General features: G+C 34.8%; 2 protein-coding genes across 4 annotated transcripts in view; one reads left to right on the forward strand and one right to left on the reverse strand.

Moving 5' to 3' along the window:
* The first annotated feature begins 104 nt into the window (after positions 1-104).
* LOC117325965 (spermatogenesis-associated protein 6-like) lies at positions 105-13,801 on the forward strand. Of its 3 annotated transcripts, none has more exons than XM_033882504.1 (12): positions 105-288; positions 814-951; positions 1,141-1,189; positions 1,604-1,776; positions 2,117-2,215; positions 2,482-2,531; positions 4,307-4,487; positions 5,144-5,258; positions 7,885-8,010; positions 8,413-8,606; positions 9,236-9,366; positions 11,226-13,801. In XM_033882504.1, the coding sequence occupies exons 1-11, from the start codon at positions 241-243 to the stop codon at positions 9,332-9,334; spliced, it is 1,272 nt and encodes a 423-aa protein (XP_033738395.1). In that variant the 5' UTR covers positions 105-240; the 3' UTR covers positions 9,335-9,366; positions 11,226-13,801. The 3 variants fall into 3 exon arrangements, with proteins under 3 accessions (XP_033738395.1, XP_033738393.1, XP_033738394.1); XM_033882502.1 differs by having other exon boundaries at positions 9,236-9,324; XM_033882503.1 differs by having other exon boundaries at positions 4,385-4,487; positions 9,236-9,324.
* A 464-nt stretch (positions 13,802-14,265) lies between these two features.
* Positions 14,266-20,491, reverse strand: part of LOC117326519 (lipoxygenase homology domain-containing protein 1-like) — an 83,909-nt gene continuing 77,683 nt past the window's right edge. The window contains 1 exon segment of the mRNA XM_033883275.1: positions 14,266-20,488. Coding sequence (XP_033739166.1) covers positions 20,038-20,488 — 451 coding nt within the window. The 3' untranslated portion in view covers positions 14,266-20,037.

The following is a 20,491-nucleotide window of genomic DNA, read 5'->3' on the forward strand; positions in this document are numbered from 1 at the left end:
TTTCACAAAGCTTTTTATTTGTAATATCTTAATATTTAACTACGAGGATTTTGTTTTACATGATTCTTACTTCATAAAGGTACAATTGTTTATTACCTCCCCTTGTCTGGTTGCTGACGTGAGGCGTCCCTGACATCGGAGGGATTTAGGTGACAGGGGATTGGTGTTGTTCACAAATATTGTGCTTTTGTTGTGCTTTATTTTAACTTGGAATCGTTTTCCACTTGTTTAGTTTTCAAAATGCCACGAAGGGCTATGAGATGTCGCGTGGATCTTAAAATCAGAGCGGTAAGTATGCATATTTTTCGTGAAAATGTATCATTTTAAGGCAATGCTTAAAAGCTTTTAGGACAATACCATATAGGGCATGTCCTGTCTTGTTGACTTAAAGGCCCGCTTAACAGTGCTACCGTTTGTTGTTAACTGTATGAAATATTTTGGTTTGTTGTTTGTCAAAACATGTTAGAATGCGACCGATTATCGTTTCATTATATCTTATAAAATTATGAAATAAATTAAAATACTGTCAGTCCTGAAAAAGTTGATTATTATTCTTTAATTCAACTTCGAAAACCAAACAGGTTCCCCTCTTTTGTATGTAACTGGTTGATGCATATCAACATGTCAATGGAGATTTAAATGAAATGTATAACAAGGAATAAAAATAAATCCATAGGAGAATGAAAAAGTTTGTATGCATACAGTAGTCTACATGTTCAAATTATTAGATTTGAAAGTTTATAGACAATAGCCAAAACATCCTATTTCGGTGAACATAGCAATGTACAGCACAATTTGTATTTTCTTATACAGGTGACAGCCCCAGGAGTTTGGTTATGTAGCCGAGAAGATGTCTATCTTAGTATCTGTATGTTTGGTGAATACAGAACCACCAACCTTGTTCCTTCTATTTTCCCATTATTTATAAAAGAAGAATTAGTATTTGACAAAGTAAGTATCATCATCACTCGCATCATAACTGATTGATTGATACAAGTTATGAATCCATGTTTTCACAAGTTTCATCTTGATTTAAAACAAAGATCTATAATAAATGTTTGTCATTTTTATTTTTCAATTAGTTAAACAAATTTAAATCCATGAACAACTTAGCATTTGTTTGCATTCCTTTAACTGCAGACTTACTACACAGCATTAGATCCTTCAGAAGTGGCAGATTACCTGGAAGGTAAACTCTTATTATATCATGTATTATATATCATAGCTAGTGTTGGACATGTCTGTAGTACTATAATTGCATGTTGTAGAGTTTCAGATTTGTGTATTGCATTCATAACCATTCATTATAAGGACAAAATCAAAAGTACAGATAACATTACCTCTACCATCACCAATGGCGGTTTTGCTCGACTCTTACAATTATTTTTCAGTTCACAATTTCTCAATTAGCTTACCATTTAATATATCAGACCTCATCTATAAATGTGAACTTAATTAGATTTATACAAATTTGTCACTATTAAAACAGTCTTGGTATGATGTGGATATTAAATACCATTTTATGTGTACAAATGTTATTTTTTCATATGAATATAACTGAAAAATCCTATCTTTATTCTAAAACATGATACTTTTTTTACAGATGAGCTGGTCATAATAGAACTTTTACAATTGCGTGAGGACTGTGATGGTGCTACTCGTCTCGCTTCATATTCTTCAAATGCTCGCGACTTCCTGTTTCCATACCCAACATTAGCACCTGCTTATGCTTCCAACACTAGAGAACTGCTGCTGGCTCGCACCTTAGACTTCCCGGTAAGTCAAATCTTTCCAAGTTCCAATTTCTGGCAATTATGTATAAATTTTATCATTACAGGCAGCTGATAAGTTTTCTATTTGATTTTAATTGTAATGAATATTCATAAATTAAACTTTTATAGCTAGTCTTCAATAATTTCCTTTGCTTTTAATTGGTGTAAAATTTTAATTGATGAATATGTACTTATTTTCCATCATTTAAAGCAACTTATTTGACCTGATGCTACCATAACAAGTCAAGCATTAAATGCTTAACAATATATGTCATATTAAGCAAATTTTGATTACAGTTTAATATATCCAGTATACTGTTACTTTCAATATTGTTTTAATGTAGGGTATTGCACCTAAGCTGGAGTTTGTCACTGTGACCAACATCTCAGAGTCTCTGTCCCCAGAACTTGATGCTCTGGAAGATGCCCTAATGGATGAAAGGGTAAAAACATTGTCTTTAATCATGTCAATTTAGAGCTATACTTTATATTTTTTTCCACATTTAAATACTGAATGTTAAAAAAATGCTTCAATCTACCTGAATGATTTATTCTTAATCTTTTATTTACATGATTTTATAATAAAAAATATTCAACAGAATTCCATTTCATGGTACAGAGTTTTATCTTTTTAAGATATCAAAGCTAAAATTTATTGATTAGAACATCCTTTTTAACTTTATCAAAGTAAATTTTTTATTTTGCACAGAAATCTAGAAGGCGGTCCAGATCTCGACCATCATCAAGAAATTCTATGAGGTTTGTCATCCATTTGGGTTTCCTGTTTTGTTAGGTTAGAAGGTGTAACAATTGTATACAAGCTAACCTTGGTATTGGAAGGAGTTTCCTTAATCTGTGCTGGAATTAAATCTATGAAGTAAAATATGCATGGCACAGCATCAGATGGTTTTTCGGCACCAAGACATTTACAGGCTGTAACAAAGGGGATATTGCTTTGCTGTATCCATTTATCTGCATATCTTCCTGTAATCTAATAATTCAGCATTCCTGAGAAGGTCTTTATCTTTGGGCATATAAGTACGGGGTATAACATGACCTTTGATGTACAACAGAGAGGCATATTGGTCCTTTGATCAAAGGAAGCAAGAAATTAATAAAAAGATATCTTTGGATGAGAAATATGTACAAAGATGTGCTGGAAGGCACAGCATTACTTGGTTAGATTGATTGAATAATAAAGAAACTCCTTTTACACCAGTTTATTTTGATTCATAGTATTGAGATTTTAACTCTGGATTGATCCATATGTGGTGTTTCCTTTGGTCATTACATGTACACATATCAATGCCATGTTTGAATAATTTAAAATTATGGAAACAATCAAATTTATTGAATTAAAATTTAAACAGCACTTTAGTGATGATATCACAGTATAGTTAGTCAATGTAATGTCAATATGTGGAAATTATTTTCAAAAGAATTACTATGTATCATGATAGACATGTTTCATCTGTATAAAAAAAATTTGACATTACATGAGGTTAAAAAAGAACAACTCAGCCAGCATATTATCTTAATTTTCAAAAGTAGTCTTTTTCTTTGGTCAATACTTTCATATACATGTATCTTAGCTATTTAGCTTTTGCTTGTCTTGTCATTTTTTTGTGTTTATTTTTTTCTTTGTTTTTGCACATGTTTTCTTTGTTTGGTGATACCAAGCTTGCGGCAGCCATACTAGTCTTGTCACGTGATGTCCATCAACCAAGTCTTGTCATGTGACCTTCCAGTCTTGTCATGTGCTAACGTCAAGACCTCTGTGGCTTTCAACATTGGTGATAAGAAAACCTTACTAACATCCCCCTATAAAATATACAGGAAAACTTTACCTGGAAATTCTAGTATGTCCGGTTAAATCTGTCATACACTACTATATATGTATACCTGGCATATAACCAGTCTTGTATCTTTACCTGCCCACACTCCATCCTAACCCTATCTGTGATATCCTGTATTGTAATCCTCCATGACATACCTGCACTTCCTCCTTTACTTGTATAGAGTGGTGAATAGGAAGCCATCTTGTATCTTTGTTAGGATATATTTACAATGACTGGTAAAATTTATGGAAGTAACGTACAAATATGACAATCTGATGACTGTTAGCTTATACGTGTGCTCTAACCAGTTTGAAAGCTTAGGTTGCGGATTACTTTGCTTGTGGTGTATGAATCTTGTAACAATACACATGTATAATTACTAAGTTATTTTTTTTTTTTTTTTTTAATATTCTAGATTCATCATTCTATTGAACTTTGTCCGTGTGACCAGTAGTTATTTCAAATACTTGAGGTTTTTTCATCTACATTATTCTGAGTTGGAGGTTTTTTCATCTACATTATTCTGAGTTGTTTTTATACCCTTTATTAAAGTTACCTGTAGCAATTCTCTGCTTGTAGATATACATATATACCTCTATTGCCTGGATATATATTTTTTCTGTGATGTGATATACAACTTTCTTTTCCTGTACACATCGTCTAACTGACTGGGCTGTTCTTTTTACCTCCCTGTAGGACTTTCGTGGATGTTGACCCTGAGGAGGACCTGAGAAACTACCACAAGCCAACAGTTGCCTCTGTTTTTCGTTCTAGGTCTCCATCTCCCGTGTACAGGAAGAAATTAGAGCAAGTCGGAACAAGCAAGCGTCCCTCGAGTTCTAGCTGTGTGGGACGACCACCATTTGTCGTCAGACATGTGAGACGTTTTAAACATTGATCTCTACAGTAAATAGTCATGCCAATATGACATCAGTATTTAATGTAAAACCTTGGAAACTTAATATCAATTTACCATATTTATCCTCAAACTACCCAGGTATATCTGTCAATTTTGCAGAATCTACAAATAAACCTTTCCAAAACTTGCATATGAAACTTTTACACACTAGGGAAGGGGATTATTAAAGGATAAATATGGTACTAAAATTTTACACCATAGGGGGGGGGGGGGGGGGGGGGGGGGGGCATAATTGAGGGGGAAGAAAATATGGTTATAACATTTTTGGTACTGGGGAGAGGGGGTTTATTTCAGGATAATTATGGTACTGGAATGATTTTTTGTTCCCTAGCAGTTCTTAATTTACAAAACATGTTACATTTATAATACTTATGTTACACCCTTTTTTTTAAGTCTTCATAATCTTGGGAGACACACCCATTTACTCATCTTTATTTATCAACAAAATTCACAGAAGAGCTATCATAAACTGAAATATTGATGATTTAGATTGGTTAAAGACATTTTCAGGTTTTCCCTATATACTTTAAAAAAAGTTTTCTAGGACGAATATGTGACAAGTTAAAACATCTTGTAATATGGATATTAAACCTGTGACCTCCCTTGTTTTACAGCTGGAGAAAAGTCTGATCGGTCGTGTCCCAGGATCAGGAGGACCAAAAACAAAAAAGAGTAAGAAAAAGGCCAAGCGTTCCAGCAGCCGACCTCGAAGTGCCTTGTCAGACACAGGTAAAGTGATGACTTCTCTATGTTTTTGTTCCCAAACAATATTGTGACACAATTTTTACATCGGAATTAAAATGTCAGTACAGTGCATTCCACTTAATCGGGTAACGCTTAATCGGGTATTTCGTTGAATTGGGTAAAATTTCAAAAACCAAAACCATTTTCTCTTAAATCATGTTAAAAAAATTCGTTTAATTGGGTTGGAAAAGTCGTATTTTTCGGTTATTCGAATAAACAATCGGGTAAAAAAAAAATAGAAATGCTCCGATTTTCATGAAAGTCATCGCGTATTTCTTTAAGTTTTAGACATTCATCAACAAAAAAGGTTCCTTTGATAGTTATGATGTCAAAAACCGGTATAATATTACCTTAATCGTTAATGTTGTGTCGTTTTTATTTACTGTTACGTTCGTTGTTCTTCGTGGTTTTTTTCCCATAACAGGAAATTGGCTAAGCATTATGGGTAAAATCTAATGTTATTTTTAGAGCCAGCATTAGGCCAACGAAATGGAGGTTTTAACAGCGATATTAATCTACTATGCAATTAAACTTTTTACCGCTGGGATAAAAAGAAAACTTGAAAGCGGAGACAAAAACAATAGGTTTCAACTGGGTCTGACATTGCTATACAGATCGATTGATATCACCGCCAACTGTTGACTGTTAAATTGCGGTGGATTAAAAGTGAGGGGTTCGCCACGGGGGAAATGTGACGACACCGGTACACAGGTAAATTATTATGACAACGATATCGAGAAGATAAAAGGACAGACGCCCGATGTTAGCTTACACGTTATGCTCAGGTAAGGATTAGAACTGATTAATAAAACATCAAATTGGATTTTGTGTTGTTTTATGAGGCCATCTCGCATACATTTGTATGGCGACACTGGTACACAGGTAAATTATTATGACAACAATATCGAGACGATAAAAGGACAGTACCCGGCGGTAGCTTACACGTTATGCTCAGGTAAGGATTAGAACTGATTAATAAAACATCAGATTGGATTTTGTTTTGTTTTATGAGGCCACCTCACATTTTTTTTTTTTTTTTACTTACTAATATCAAAGATGCCGCTATATATCCTTACTTATTAATAAACTATAAAACGGGGCCCAATTCTATCTTGCAATCATATCAACATTACGACTACAATCGATAACATGGCCACCTCCGGAAAACGCAAACGCAACGACCTGACCCTTGCTGACAAGTATGAAGTTGTTAAACTTCTTGACCAGAAGCTCTCCCAGGCTGCCATCGCTAAGAAGTTAGACTGCTCGCAGTCCCAAGTATCCCGCATATCCCTGAAGAGAGAAGACATTAGGACACAGTTTGAAGCCAACTCCAACCCACACCGCAAACGACAGAGAACTGGCAAAGATTCTGATGTTGAGACGACCCTATCGACTTGGTTCACCGATGCCAGGGCAAGAGACATTCCCATCACCGGACCCATACTGGAGGGGAAAGCGAAAGATCTCGCATCCCATATGAAGAAAGAAGATTTCACGCCAACTTCTGGATGGCTGAGCTGCTGGAAGCAGAGAAACGGCATCACCTACAAAAGAATCTGTGGAGAGAAGAGAGACGCCGACATTACAGCAGCTGATAACTGGATGGCGACCGTATTACCCAAGCTACTCTCTAAGTACGAGCCGAGAGATATCTACAACGCCGACGAGACGGGGATTTACTACCGGGCATTACCAGACGGGACACTGGCTTCAAAAGCGGAGACTGTGAGCGGCAGCAAGAAGGCTAAAGATAGGATTACTGCGATGATATGCTGTAATATGGACGGCACCGACAAACGGCCACTACTAGAACTGGGTAAAAGCAAAAATCCAAGATGTTTCCGTGGCCAGTCCAGCCTACCAGTTATCTACGACGCCAACCAAAATGCCTGGATGACAGCAGTCATATTCACTGACTGGCTGAAAAAGTTCGACAGAGAGATGAGACTAAAGAAAAGAAATATTCTTTTACTAGTCGACAACTGCGCCGCCCACCCACAGACCGCCACCACTGCCGTAAAGAATATCAGTCTAGTTTTCCTCCCACCCAACACCACTTCAGTGATCCAGCCATGTGACCAGGGAATCATCAAAAACCTGAAAACTCACTACAGGCGACACATCATCAACGACATCATCACACAGATTGATAACGACGCAACCCTGATGGCCAATGCCCTGGCAAAGAAGCTGACATTATTAACAGCCGTCCACCTTCTGAACCGATCCTGGAGAGATGTGACAGCCACCACCATCATCAACTGCTACCGGAAGGCGGGATTCGAGTACCAGAGAGAGGATACGCCCACTGATGACACACCCACAACCGACCCCACTGAGTCCACCACACCCGATGCTGACTTCGAGGAGTACGTCAACATTGATGCAGACTTGGAGTGCCACGGAACACTTTCCGATGAAAGCATCTGCGCCAGCATACTTAAAGATCTTTGCTTTTTAAGATCAAATATAAATGGGCATGGATAAAATGAGGGGATAGTTAGGCATAGATCTTGTTCTACATCAGATATATTCTTGAGTACTCTGATTTATTAACGAATACTCTGCCCTTGATTTATTAACGAATACGCTGCCCTTCCTGTTTCAGAATACTACAGCGATTATGCCTCATACCCAACTCTAAGCAAATACCGTTCGAACAAGTCACTGCGTGATGCTGGAGATGACCCAATCCCTGTCTACCAGTCAAGATATGTCCCGAGTGATGACGAAGGTAGGTGTCGAGTGTTAGACATACTACCAGTAATATCATCATAACAATGGATTTTTATACCACATGTTTTGAGTTGTACAGTGATAACACACATGCCTTTCACCTAGGCAGCTGGGGTTTTATTCCGCGTTCAGTTGTGAAAATGTATAGGGTCACCTCCGGGTACTCTCGTTACTTATTTTATAAACACACATGCCATGCTTCCAATCCAGTTAACAAGAATAATTAATATAAGTTGATGAAATTTGATTCACAATTGTTGTAAAATGATTAAAGTTTACACCAATACCAGCTGTCATAATGGTAAATATTTCATTTAATCTTCAAAATATTCTGTAAGTATGCTATAAATACATCAACAAATTACAGATGTTTTGATTGGTTAACACATTTCTGTAACAGATGCTGAGGTAGCTGCCCTGACACGCTCCGTCGATGACCTTTACATTCCCCCAAGGTCACGCTCGCCCAGCCCTCTCCTGTATCGTTCTTCCATGCGACAGAGATATGGTGGCCTGTCGCCTGCTGAGAGGATCGAACTGAGGGTCCAGGAGAGTCTAAGGAGGAGTCGTGAGATCCTGAGGAGTGTATCTCCTGTAAGTTAAACAGTTTCACACACAATGAAAGACTAATTGGTGGAAGAGGCTGTAAAAGCTGTGTGTTTTACAGTTAGTTGAAAAAGACCTTACAGTTTTAATTATCTATTTCAACTATGAGTATTTTTTTGTATTCCCAACAACAATTTACTGTCATTTTCTAGTATTCTAGATACTTTTCTGGGAGTTACCTGTATATATATTCCTTTTGCAAAATAATTAACAAAATTATTATAGTTGACAAGATCAATCCATTTAATTGTGTTTGATAAATTAACTAGCTGTATAAAATCCTGAGATTATTTGACAATATAGGAAGTGTTTAGATGTGAAAAATTATTAAATGAGGGTATATCTATCATTTGAGTAATTGATAGGGTTATGTAATATCAGGGATAACTCTGGAGGGGCCATGGGGCCATTTGCCCCATATTTTCCAAAATGGCCCACCAAAATTCACAAATTTCTTCAATTTTCTATGTTTTGGCCCATACGATTTCTGAAATCTGGTCAAAATGGCCCATGATTTTTGGGTCAAGGGTGAACCCTGAATTATATGCTTAATAAATGTTGAGTAAACAAATAAAGTTCATAGTGGTTTATTCAAATTTGATCTTCTATCCTCACAGGCTCCAAGGAGATACTCCCCTTACAGTTCACTTTCCAGAAACTCATTGGATGACTTAGCCATTAATACGAGCATTGTGAGGAGTCGGAGGTATTATTAGCAGTCCAGCTGTGGGATGCTCCTAGCTTACATGTACATATCACACCTTGTAATGTTTTGTGTTGTCTATATGTGTGTCTCTGGGAGAAAGCCTTTGTCTGCTGCCTTATCTGTGTCTAACTCTTAACAAGAGGCCAAGAGAGCCTGTATCGCTCCCCAATGTCATTAAAATAATGTTGTAAAAATTTTGTTTTGACATTTGATTTCCTAGATGATTTTAGCTAAAATATTATCAACTGGTCAAGAGGAGGAGCCTTGGATGGGGTCGGTCCTTGTAGCATAACTGTATTTGTCTCTTCATGTCAGCAATGTGTAATTAATATATTAACCAACTAATTATCTGTAATAAATTATAAAGTGTGGATCTCTATTAGAAAATGTACTTTTAAGTTAGGTCTCAAGGGCCTAATGGCTCACAAAATCTATTAAAAAAATATATCTCATTTTGCTATTGGCATTTAAATCAAGCATGGTTACATTCCAATGCAACTGTTATTGAGTAAGATTTTGATGAAACAATATCCCTAGTTTCCCATATGATGCCCCGTCCTCTTCACCCTGGAGGGAGAGAGGGCGACCTTAGCTTCCATATAGTACTGTACTTCATTGGGAATTGAAAATCAAATGTCTTGTTTAGAAGGATTTCCTATTTTCAATCAGTGGACATTGGCTTTTCTCTTTAAGTTCATCTCTAATTTTGTTGCTCTTATTTTTCAATATTATTTTACTTATTTTTCTATTTTCTAATACCTGTTAGCATTTATAGATCATGCATGGTCATTTTGACTTTAGAATTTTAGTGGCTGTTTATGTTGGGATGTTATCTGCTATATTTGTGGCAGGTGGGGGTATATATGATTTAGATTATGCATGGCATATTGCATAGAAATTATTCGCTTGTTAACTTTTTAAAAATATATATATATCACTATGATACAGGTACAAGTCTCTTTACTGACCAGTTCTCGTGCAGTTAGTAGGACCTGCAGTGAAATAAAGATTTCTAGATTATTACTGATTAGCTTTGACCTACGTACCATGTATTGGTAAACAATATAATACATAATACAAGAAAATCATGTACAAGACATTAGAGTATCTGAATTTCATATTGTGTTGCTGAATAAATAGGAGCTGCAGGAAAGAATGAGGGGGGGGCTGTTCTGTGTTTAGTCAGTCTTTCTTTCTGTCCTTCCAAACTTTATCTGGTGTCAGGCTCTATCTTCTAAAACAACTATCACTGGAGCTTCATACTAAGGCATTGATCATTGGTAAAGTGATGTTTCATGTATAAAAATTAGGTCACTCTGACCTAATATTTTGACCTTGACTAACATCAAAGTAAAACGTTTGTCCATATAATTTCACATTTGGTGGGGGACTGTATTTCAATAATTTCACATTTGGTAGGGGACTGTATTTCAATGAATTACCAGTTTTTCATATTGGTATCATTTTGGGAGTGTTGTTACTACCACAGACTTTTTGATAAGATCTAAATCATAGGTCTGAAATCACAATTTAAATAGAGTTACAACCCTTGTTTGACCTTTTCACTGGAGATGTTAGGCTCACAAAAGGTTTAAGGAAATCGGTCTTGAGTATTGCTATTGAAAACAGTATGCAGATAAATTTTGTATCAGTAAAATTTAAGCTACACATTGTTAGGAAAAGTTTTTGGTACCCTAACACTGGTCAGTTTCATTCCTTATGAAATATATTGTTTAGTAGGACGATACTTTGTATATCCCTCAAGTCTAGACACTGTATAATAATATAAAAAACAAAATAATAACTCAGGGCACTCTCTTGGTGTATACAAATTCCATTCACCCGCTGATAATGATTTTTCTGTTGGAAATATTGTGATGACGATGTGTTGTATTTTACAGTCCACAAGCCTATGTACACCTGGACAACGGAAAATATTGGACAGAAAAAGCAGCTCAATTCACAGCCAAGTCTCACCGACAAGTTTTCAATGATACCCTGAGCTCATCATATCAGAAGATGTATAAGAATGCATATTAATAGCGGGAGAGGAGTTTAGTGTCAGTGGTCAGCATATACTGCCAATAGGGACCAGTGTCAGCCAATCTCTGTGATATTTTACTGTACCTCAACAATTTTAGTGAGCTTTTTATTTCTGTAGAATTTTTTCAAAAGTAATTTATTAAATATATAAACCTGATGTTCACAGCAAAAAATATTTGTGAATTTCATAAAGTTAATGAAAACAAGCCTTCTGTAATAACATATGCATTTGTTTTTAAAATTTTATAAAAATAAAAAATCTCAATAATTTTGTCTGATCTACAGTGATATTTGTTTTCTGATCATTTGTTTTAGATATCATGTTAGATATTTATGATATTTAATCAAATATTTATTTAATTTGTCTTTTTACTAATTCTGCTGAAGGCAGTTTAAAATATATTCAATATCTCTCATTACCTCAAAAGGTATTTAGGATAATTCAGATACGTTTTTTTTCTATATCAGAGCTAAGTAGAATGACAGGAGGCCTACATATACAATACCTCCACCTTAAGTGCTGATGTTGTTATCAGAACAACTTTTATGTTGTCAAAAGTATCCTACTTAAATGGGTATTTTTTAAATGTTTATGTACGCATTATGAAGCACACTTTTGTAGAGAAATATAAGAAATGCCAGTAAAACCTACAAAATGATTTTATTTCTGTAGCTACTAAAAATCAATGAGAAACATAACTTGGTGTTGGAGGTTGTTTACCGGTATGTATTAAGATACCAATTTTTTCTGTGATTAATTAGCTCTTTAAAATTTTTATTGTAATTATTAGCTATTTTCATTTGTTTCCTTGAATGTCAAATGTAAATTTATCATTAAAAAAAAGCAAAAACAAAAAATTGAGATGTTATTATAAAACCATAAATAGTTTTTTTCTGTGTGCATGAGATGACTCAGTTTTTTTCTTTTTGTTTTTTCAAAAAATTGAATCTCGTACATACTAAAATTCTTTCCTTTATTTCTTAAATTTTTGTTTACCTGTAAACTGTTTACAATTAATGTTTTCTGTGGGGGGAAAGTTTGCTTTAGTAAACACATGTTGATTTAGATATTTTTCTATAATAATATGTAAGAACGAGAATTCTACAATGCAAATATTGAATGGACTTGTCAAACATGGGATATATAAAATTTGTTGTAGTATGAGGCGAAGCCTTTCTGATACCAATACTCCAGCCTCCATTCAGACCTTGGATTCCAGTATTATGTTGTAGTCACTCTTAGAGAATTAGCAGGGTTTACGATATGTAACAAGTTTAGTACACAATTGTTTATTTATTTGCCTGCCAAGTATATAATATATATATATATATGTATTTGTTGTTGCATGTATCAGTATCAGTTTAAGCTAGAATTATTTTTTATTTCCCCTTTATCTTAAGTGCAGAATCTTACTTACCTTACACAAATAATCCAATTAAAAGACTCCATTTCAAACAAGTCATCTGGAAATGAATTAGCGTTGAGGCGTCAGTTGCTGTTTCATAAATTGATAAAAGTTGTGATTTCAGATTGTTTTTTTCTGAGAATTAATAATTTGTATGGCTTGATCAGGATCTATATACATGTTTATAGGATGTTTGTGGGGGGTGTTTACCGAAATGAACATTATTTATTAAGGATGTTTGTTGAAATGTTGGCTTGGGAGTTCACCAATTCATTGTGACATAATCTTGATTTGAAATACAGTTTTAGTGTTAACATTAATGGCCTATTACTAGTCCAGAACTAGTGGGGTGATTTATATAGATGGCTATTTTTCTTAAATTGAAACTTTCTTTTCATTGGTTACATTTTTTAATTTAATAACTTTAAATGTCGTAAATGTTCTTATCAATATAATCTATCATCATATATAATTAAATCTCAATTTAAATATTTTTTATATTTGTATTACTGAAATCTTAATCAAACAGTTGCAACAGTAATGAAAATTCAAATTTCTACATAGCCAGTGATGTAGAGATCCCATATTTGTCTATCCGTCGGATTTACGAAATGTGTGCAAGCCAGTCTTGTAGCAATCCATTATTCCGTCCATCAGATCTACAATGTGTGCGAGCCAGTCTCGTAGCCATCCAATATTCGGTCCGTCAGATTTACGAGGTGTGTGCTGGCCAGTCTCGTAGCCATCCAATATTCTGTCTGTCAGATTTACAAGGAGTGTGCGGGCCAGTCTCGTAGCCATCCAATATTCTGTCCGTCAGATTTACAAGGTGTGTGCGAGTCAGTCTCGTAGCCACCAAATATTCCGTTTGTCAGATTTGTCAGATTTATGAGGTGTGCGCGAGGAATTTATACACACATTGCACATTCTACACACCCCAGTGATTTATGTCTAGTTTTATTCGTATTTAAAAATTGAAATATAAACATGTAATACCAAATAGAAAATAAAATATTTATAAAGCATTACTGGTTTTTGTTGTTGTTGTTTTTATACATCGTGTTGAGAATTACATCCCATCAATTTTAAAGGGTTTATGAAATGGGATTTCATCAGGATGTTGTCTTATTCTCCACAACTGTGTAGCCACATCCCACACAAACCCTGAATACTCTGTGGTGACACTCTGTGGTGACACTATCTGTGGTGACAATATCTGTGGTGACACTCTGTGGTAACATTATATCTGTGGCGACAAGTTGATTTCGGTTTAAAGAAATTAATTGCATATTTTCTATGAATATTCTAATGAAATACTGTCGGGAGGGCAGCAAGATCCCTCTGTGGTTTCTTATTTCTCAAGATTCTATTGAAGCTTTCTTATGGTTACAGAGACTAGAATGTATGGTATTTGTGTCACGGACAGATGTCATGGTGTTCTGACAACAGCTTTGATTGTCGCTTTAGGTAATGAGGAAAAACACAACAAAAGTTTGGTTTGTTAATAAATGAATATATTCTTTATATTGTAGTCAACAAATATTAAAATGAATTCTTTAGTACACAGAACAAACCATAATATAATAAACCGTCCACATGGCACAGTAAAAATCTTGGGGACTACAAATTTTCCATACAGATCTTCACCTACAGATAATATCGCAATTACAGCAGGAAAAATAGATTTCACAACCATCTGTGAACTTGTTTTTGATTTAAAAAAATAAAAATAGGTATTTGATCATTAAAATAAACGTTTATGTACAATTTCTGAGATTCATTCTTATAAATTAAATCTAAACCGTGCTTTATCTTGAAATCAGATTTACACTTACAAGGTATTAAATATAGATAAAGTCATATATATATATTATCACAGATATATTGAGATTCAGTTCAATCATTGTAGTACACAATGAGAAAAATATAAGATAAAAGGCAAGAACTGATAAAACCTACTCAAGTAATGTTACTCGACTTCAGCTGAAAATTCAGTTGTGGTAATCTGTGCTTAATATGCACTGTTAATTAACATTTTCAACACAGATTTCCTACTTCAAACCTACAACCAAAAGACTGAAGTCTCAAAATAAGCAGAGTTTGTTCTGGTATAGAATAAGTAAAACGTAGATACAGTAAATAAGGTATACAGGTAATTATGGGAACAATCTTAAAATGAATACATCAGAAACAATTTCTTGGCACATCTAAATAAATCAAAGAAAAAAAAAATTAAAAAAGAATTACTCAAATCATTGGCATATTACAGAATACAATGAATTCCAGAGATTCTATCAATAAATAGGAATATAATGGGCAATTAATTTCTGTTATGAAAATGTTTGGTGTATATTTAACCAGTGAATTCTAAAATAGATTATAATGTGACGGATAAAAATATATATATTTCAATAAATATGATGATTATGATGATCATTTCGACATATATAATATACAGCTAACCTAATATCCATTATACATATATATATATATATATATACATAATTGAAGCAATTAATCCATCATGAACATACCTTAGCCTATGTTCCTCTACCCTAACATAGTTTATATATATTGCCAAACATATAATATATCCATGTATCTCACAGGTTTTTGAACTAAATATTAACACAGGACCCTGGGCATTACTGAAAGTGATATCAACACAGGACCCTCGACATTACTGAAAGTAATATTAACACAGGACCCTGGGCATTACTGAAAGTAATATTACACAGGACCCTCGACATTACTGAAAGTAATATTAACACAGGACCCTCGACATCACTGAAAGTAATATTAACACAGGACCCTCGACATTACTGAAAGTAATATTAACACAGGACCCTCGACATTACTGAAAGTAATACTACCACAGGACCCTCGACATTACTGAAAGTAATATCAACACAGGACCCTCGACATTACTGAAAGTAATATTAACACAGGACCCTCGACATTACTGAAAGTAATATCAACACAGGACCCTCGACATTACTGAAAGTGATATTAACACAGGACCCTCGACATTACTGAAAGTGATATCAACACAGGACCCTCGACATTACTGAAAGTAATATCAACACAGGACCCTCGACATTACTGAAAGTAATATCAACACAGGACCCTCGACATTACTGAAAGTGATATTAACACAGGACCCTCGACATTACTGAAAGTGATATCAACACAGGACCCTCGACATTACTGAAAGTGATATCAACACAGGACCCTCGACATTACTGAAAGTGATATCAACACAGGACCCTCGACATTACTGAAAGTAATATTAACACAGGACCCTCGACATTACTGAAAGTGATATTAACACAGGACCCTCGACATTACTGAAAGTAATATTAACACAGGACCCTCGACATTACTGAAAGTAATATTAACACAGGACCCTCGACATTACTGAAAGTAATATCAACACAGGACCCTCGACATTACTGAAAGTAATATCAACACAGGACCCTCAACATTACTGAAAGTGATATCAACACAGGACCCTCAACATTACTGAAAGTGATATCAACACAGGACCCTCAACATTACTGAAAGTAATATCAACACAGGACCCTCGACATTACTGAAAGTGATATTACCACAGGACCCTCGACATTACTGAAAGTAATATTAACACAGGACCCTCGACATTACTGAAAGTAATATTACACAGGACCCTCGACATTACTGAAAGTGATATCAACACAGGACCCTCGACATTACTGAAAGTGATATTAACACAGGACCCTCGACATTACTGAAAGTAATAGCACTATAACAGGGGATTGTACAATTTTACACATGATTATATAACTGCAAAATAATTTTTATTGTGCATTGGAACAATTGGTAAATAATTCCAAATGCAGTTTTGTATACAATATATATATATTAAGGCACTGAGGCTATTTATAATGCTTAGATAATTGGAAATTCCAGAGAACACCACTATATATAGAAAACGCATACAGAGAAAAAAAAAAGGAAGAAAAAAAATCAACTCGTCAGCTGAAAGGTCGCAAGGCCTTAATAGCGGACGTAAAACCCGTTAAAAGATAGAGAGAGAAATCAACTGGCAATAACAACATCCATATACCTTTTTGTGACAGTGACAGGTAATGATCTAACTTCTAAGTTTACAGTCTACTATATCCATGTATATCATAAACAGTAACAAGGTTTTTCCTGAAAACATGACTAGTTCTTACTTATCCAATGACTGGTGTCTTTTTTTCCTGAAGCTGTTTCCATTTACCGTCAAATTTTGTCAAATATTTTACTTGACCAGTATAGACATTTAATTGAGGTAGATTATCAAGTAAATCACTTTTTACTCTACATTATATATTAGACAATCTAATCATACTCTATTGCATCAGCAACAGTTTTCACAAGTAAATTAATGCTCATAAAAAGTTCTTTTATATAAAAAAAAAACTTTAAGAGACTTGACACCATTCACTAACTTTTTTCTAATTCTGTTCTAAATTGGGGTACTGGAGTTGATTCTAGCATGTTGAATATTAATTAAACATTCACTATATACTAAGTAGTAAAGTATGTAAATAATAGGCACTTTGGTATTCTCATCACTGCATACTTTATAAACAGATCAATGCTTTTACAATATAAAAATGTACATTATTATGACACATACAGCCTTAACCCATCACAGTCTCTGCAACATTCATTGAGAAAACAAGGAAACAATATTTATCCTGCCAAGGTATAGTTCCCAGCATGCATTTGGTCAGACTGAAGTAAAGCATTAGCAGTCTGGGTAAAATATGAACATACACAACAAATTCTTGTGCACACATCCAGATATAAAATCTTATTGACGCTAACAAAAAAAAATATCTAGGTATATACAATACATAATTGTTTATACGTTAATGAGTTGAAAATGACAAACCTCTTTGTTAAAAATATATACATTAAATGTTTATAAATTACATACTATATTAAAAAAAAATTTTTTTTTTAATTCCAACAAAGAAATGATCGGATTAGCTTGAGTCAGATAATCCTTATTTAGTAATGAGCTGGAAGACATCTTGTTTATGAACCAAAACAGAAACACATAACAGATGTGTGTATACTTTATGTCATGTGACAGTAACTTGGCATGATCACATGACCTTGATGCATCACACAGATTGGACGGTATCGGGTATAGTCACATGACCTTGATGCATCACACAGATTGGACGGTATCGGGTATAGTCACATGACCTTGATGCATCACGCAGATTGGACGGTATTGGGTATAGTCACATGACCTTGATGCATCACACAGATTGGACGGTATCGGGTATAGTCACATGACCTTGATGCATCACACAGATTGGACGGTATCGGGTATAGTCACATGACCTTCACACACAGTACAAACATTGAACAGGGTGATGCTTATGTGATATCAACGATAAACAATTTAAATTAAAGTTCAAATGGAATTCTCTTCAGAAATTAAATCATAATTATAAAGATGCTGGCTCACAGTAAATACTGAATGAGTTCATCATTGTAGAGAAATTCATTATATGTACTTTTAAAATTACACTCTACTATTTTTAGGTCAGAAATAGAGAATATCTTTTTTAATGAATGATTCTCTATATTTAGCAAAAAACAGTGACACACAATAATTTAAATACTAGCAAAGTTTTTATAGAAACATACAGAAAAAAATAAACATTAATTATTTAAATAAAATTGCTATGATCAAACTTTCGTAAGCACTTCACAGCAGGGATACATATTTTAACAGACATTTTATTATCATTTCATGTTATTCATTCCTTCATCCAATATCAATATACAATGACATTCACAAATTATCTGGCATAAAGGCAGAATCTATTGTTTGACATTATGTACAATGTATGGGAACTGGGGCAATAACAGAAACACTTGGATGTAGCTGCACCCCTAGTTTTGTTATATAATTAAATCATGTACTTACAAACATATTACTTAGATAAGAACGTTATACTGTTGAGCACTTGTAGAATAGTTATTATTTACATAACAGTACTTTGCTTTTAATGACAGCGACAGGTGATCATCACGGTATATCTTCTAGAGGAATGGTAATTTGTGACAGGTGATCACGGTATATATTCTAGGGGAATGGTAATTTGTGACAGGTGATCATGGTATATATTCTAGAGGAATGGTAATTTGTGACAAGTGATCACGGTATATATTCTAGGGGAATGGTAATTTGTGACAGGTGATCATGGTATATATTCTAGAGGAATGGTAATTTGTGACAGGTGATCACGGTATATATTCTAGGGGAATGGTAATTTGTGACAGATGATCATGGTATATATTCTAGAGGAATGGTAATTTGTGACAAGTGATCACGGTATATATTCTAGAGGAATGGTAATTTGTGACAGGTGATCGCGGTATATATTCTAGGGGAATGGTAATTTGTGACAGGTGATCACGGTATATATTCTAGAGGAATGGTAATTTGTGACAGGTGATCACGGTATATATTCTAGGGGAATGGTAATTTGTGACAGATGATCATGGTATATATTCTAGGGGAATGGTGATTGGTATGAATGTAGTGTTGACTATTACAGTCAGGGATGTTAGGTGAGAGGATTGTTGTATGAAATAGTTGTTGTGTGAGAGGGTTGTTGTGCAAGATGATTGTTCTGTGAGAGACTTGTGCGATATGGTTGTAAGGGTTGTTGTGTGAGAGTTGTATGAGGGTTGTTGTATGAGGGTTGTTGTGTGAGAGAGTTGTGTGAGAATTATTGTGAGACAGTATCATTGTATGAGATGTTTGTAAGATGGTCAATGGAACACAATGAGACAAGCCTTTCTACGAGACAGATGGATATTGCATGGGACGGTTGTGATGAATATTTTGGCAGCTTTATATATATATTGATATAGGCCCTTTACCAAACATATTAATGTACATAAACAATTTTGTACCCTGATTAATAACAGTAAACAGTATTGTTACTGTCCTATACCCTCCACCACAACAGGTAACTAACTTCACTGGTAAAATCTGACTTAAAGCTCTCCGACCAACAGACACAAACATTTCTACATTTCTCTCTGTGGTAGACACTATCTAAATGTGATATATATACATTGTAGGTTTATGGTCCAAAAGTCACTGGTAAGTCAAATCATTCTACAAAGTAGACCAGCATATCTCATTATTGGTATACTGTTCGTCTTGCTTTGGAGCATTTCCTGGTTTTGATTTGTCCTTATTTTAATCAGTTTCTTTTCGTTCCTCCTGATTTTCATCTTCATCTTTATCTTTGTCCTCTATTTTTCCATCATCTTCCTGTCTTTCTTCGTCATCTTTCCTTTCATTTGTTCCTTCCTCTTCATTTCCTCCATTCACTGTTTGTTCATTCTGTCCTTCTTTCTCTCCCCCACCTTCTGTCTCACCTTGGCCTTCGGTCTTTTCATCTCCTGTCTCTCCTTTGTCTCCTTCTGTCTCTCCCTGACCTTGTGTCTCTCCTTGATCTCCCTCCATCTTTCCTTTATCTCCTTCCGTCTCTCCTTCATCTGCAAATGTGTCTTCCTGCTGTTCCTGCTGTTCCTGTCCTTGATTTCCATTGACATTAAGGTCGGAGCTGACCGTTTCCACCTTTTCCATACGATCCATATACAGCTCCAATTCCACGGATCCCGTATTATTCTCATCTTTCAGCCAACTG

This window comes from Pecten maximus, chromosome 4 (genome assembly GCF_902652985.1).
Source record: "Pecten maximus chromosome 4, xPecMax1.1, whole genome shotgun sequence".
Taxonomy (NCBI): Eukaryota; Metazoa; Mollusca; class Bivalvia; order Pectinida; family Pectinidae; genus Pecten; species Pecten maximus.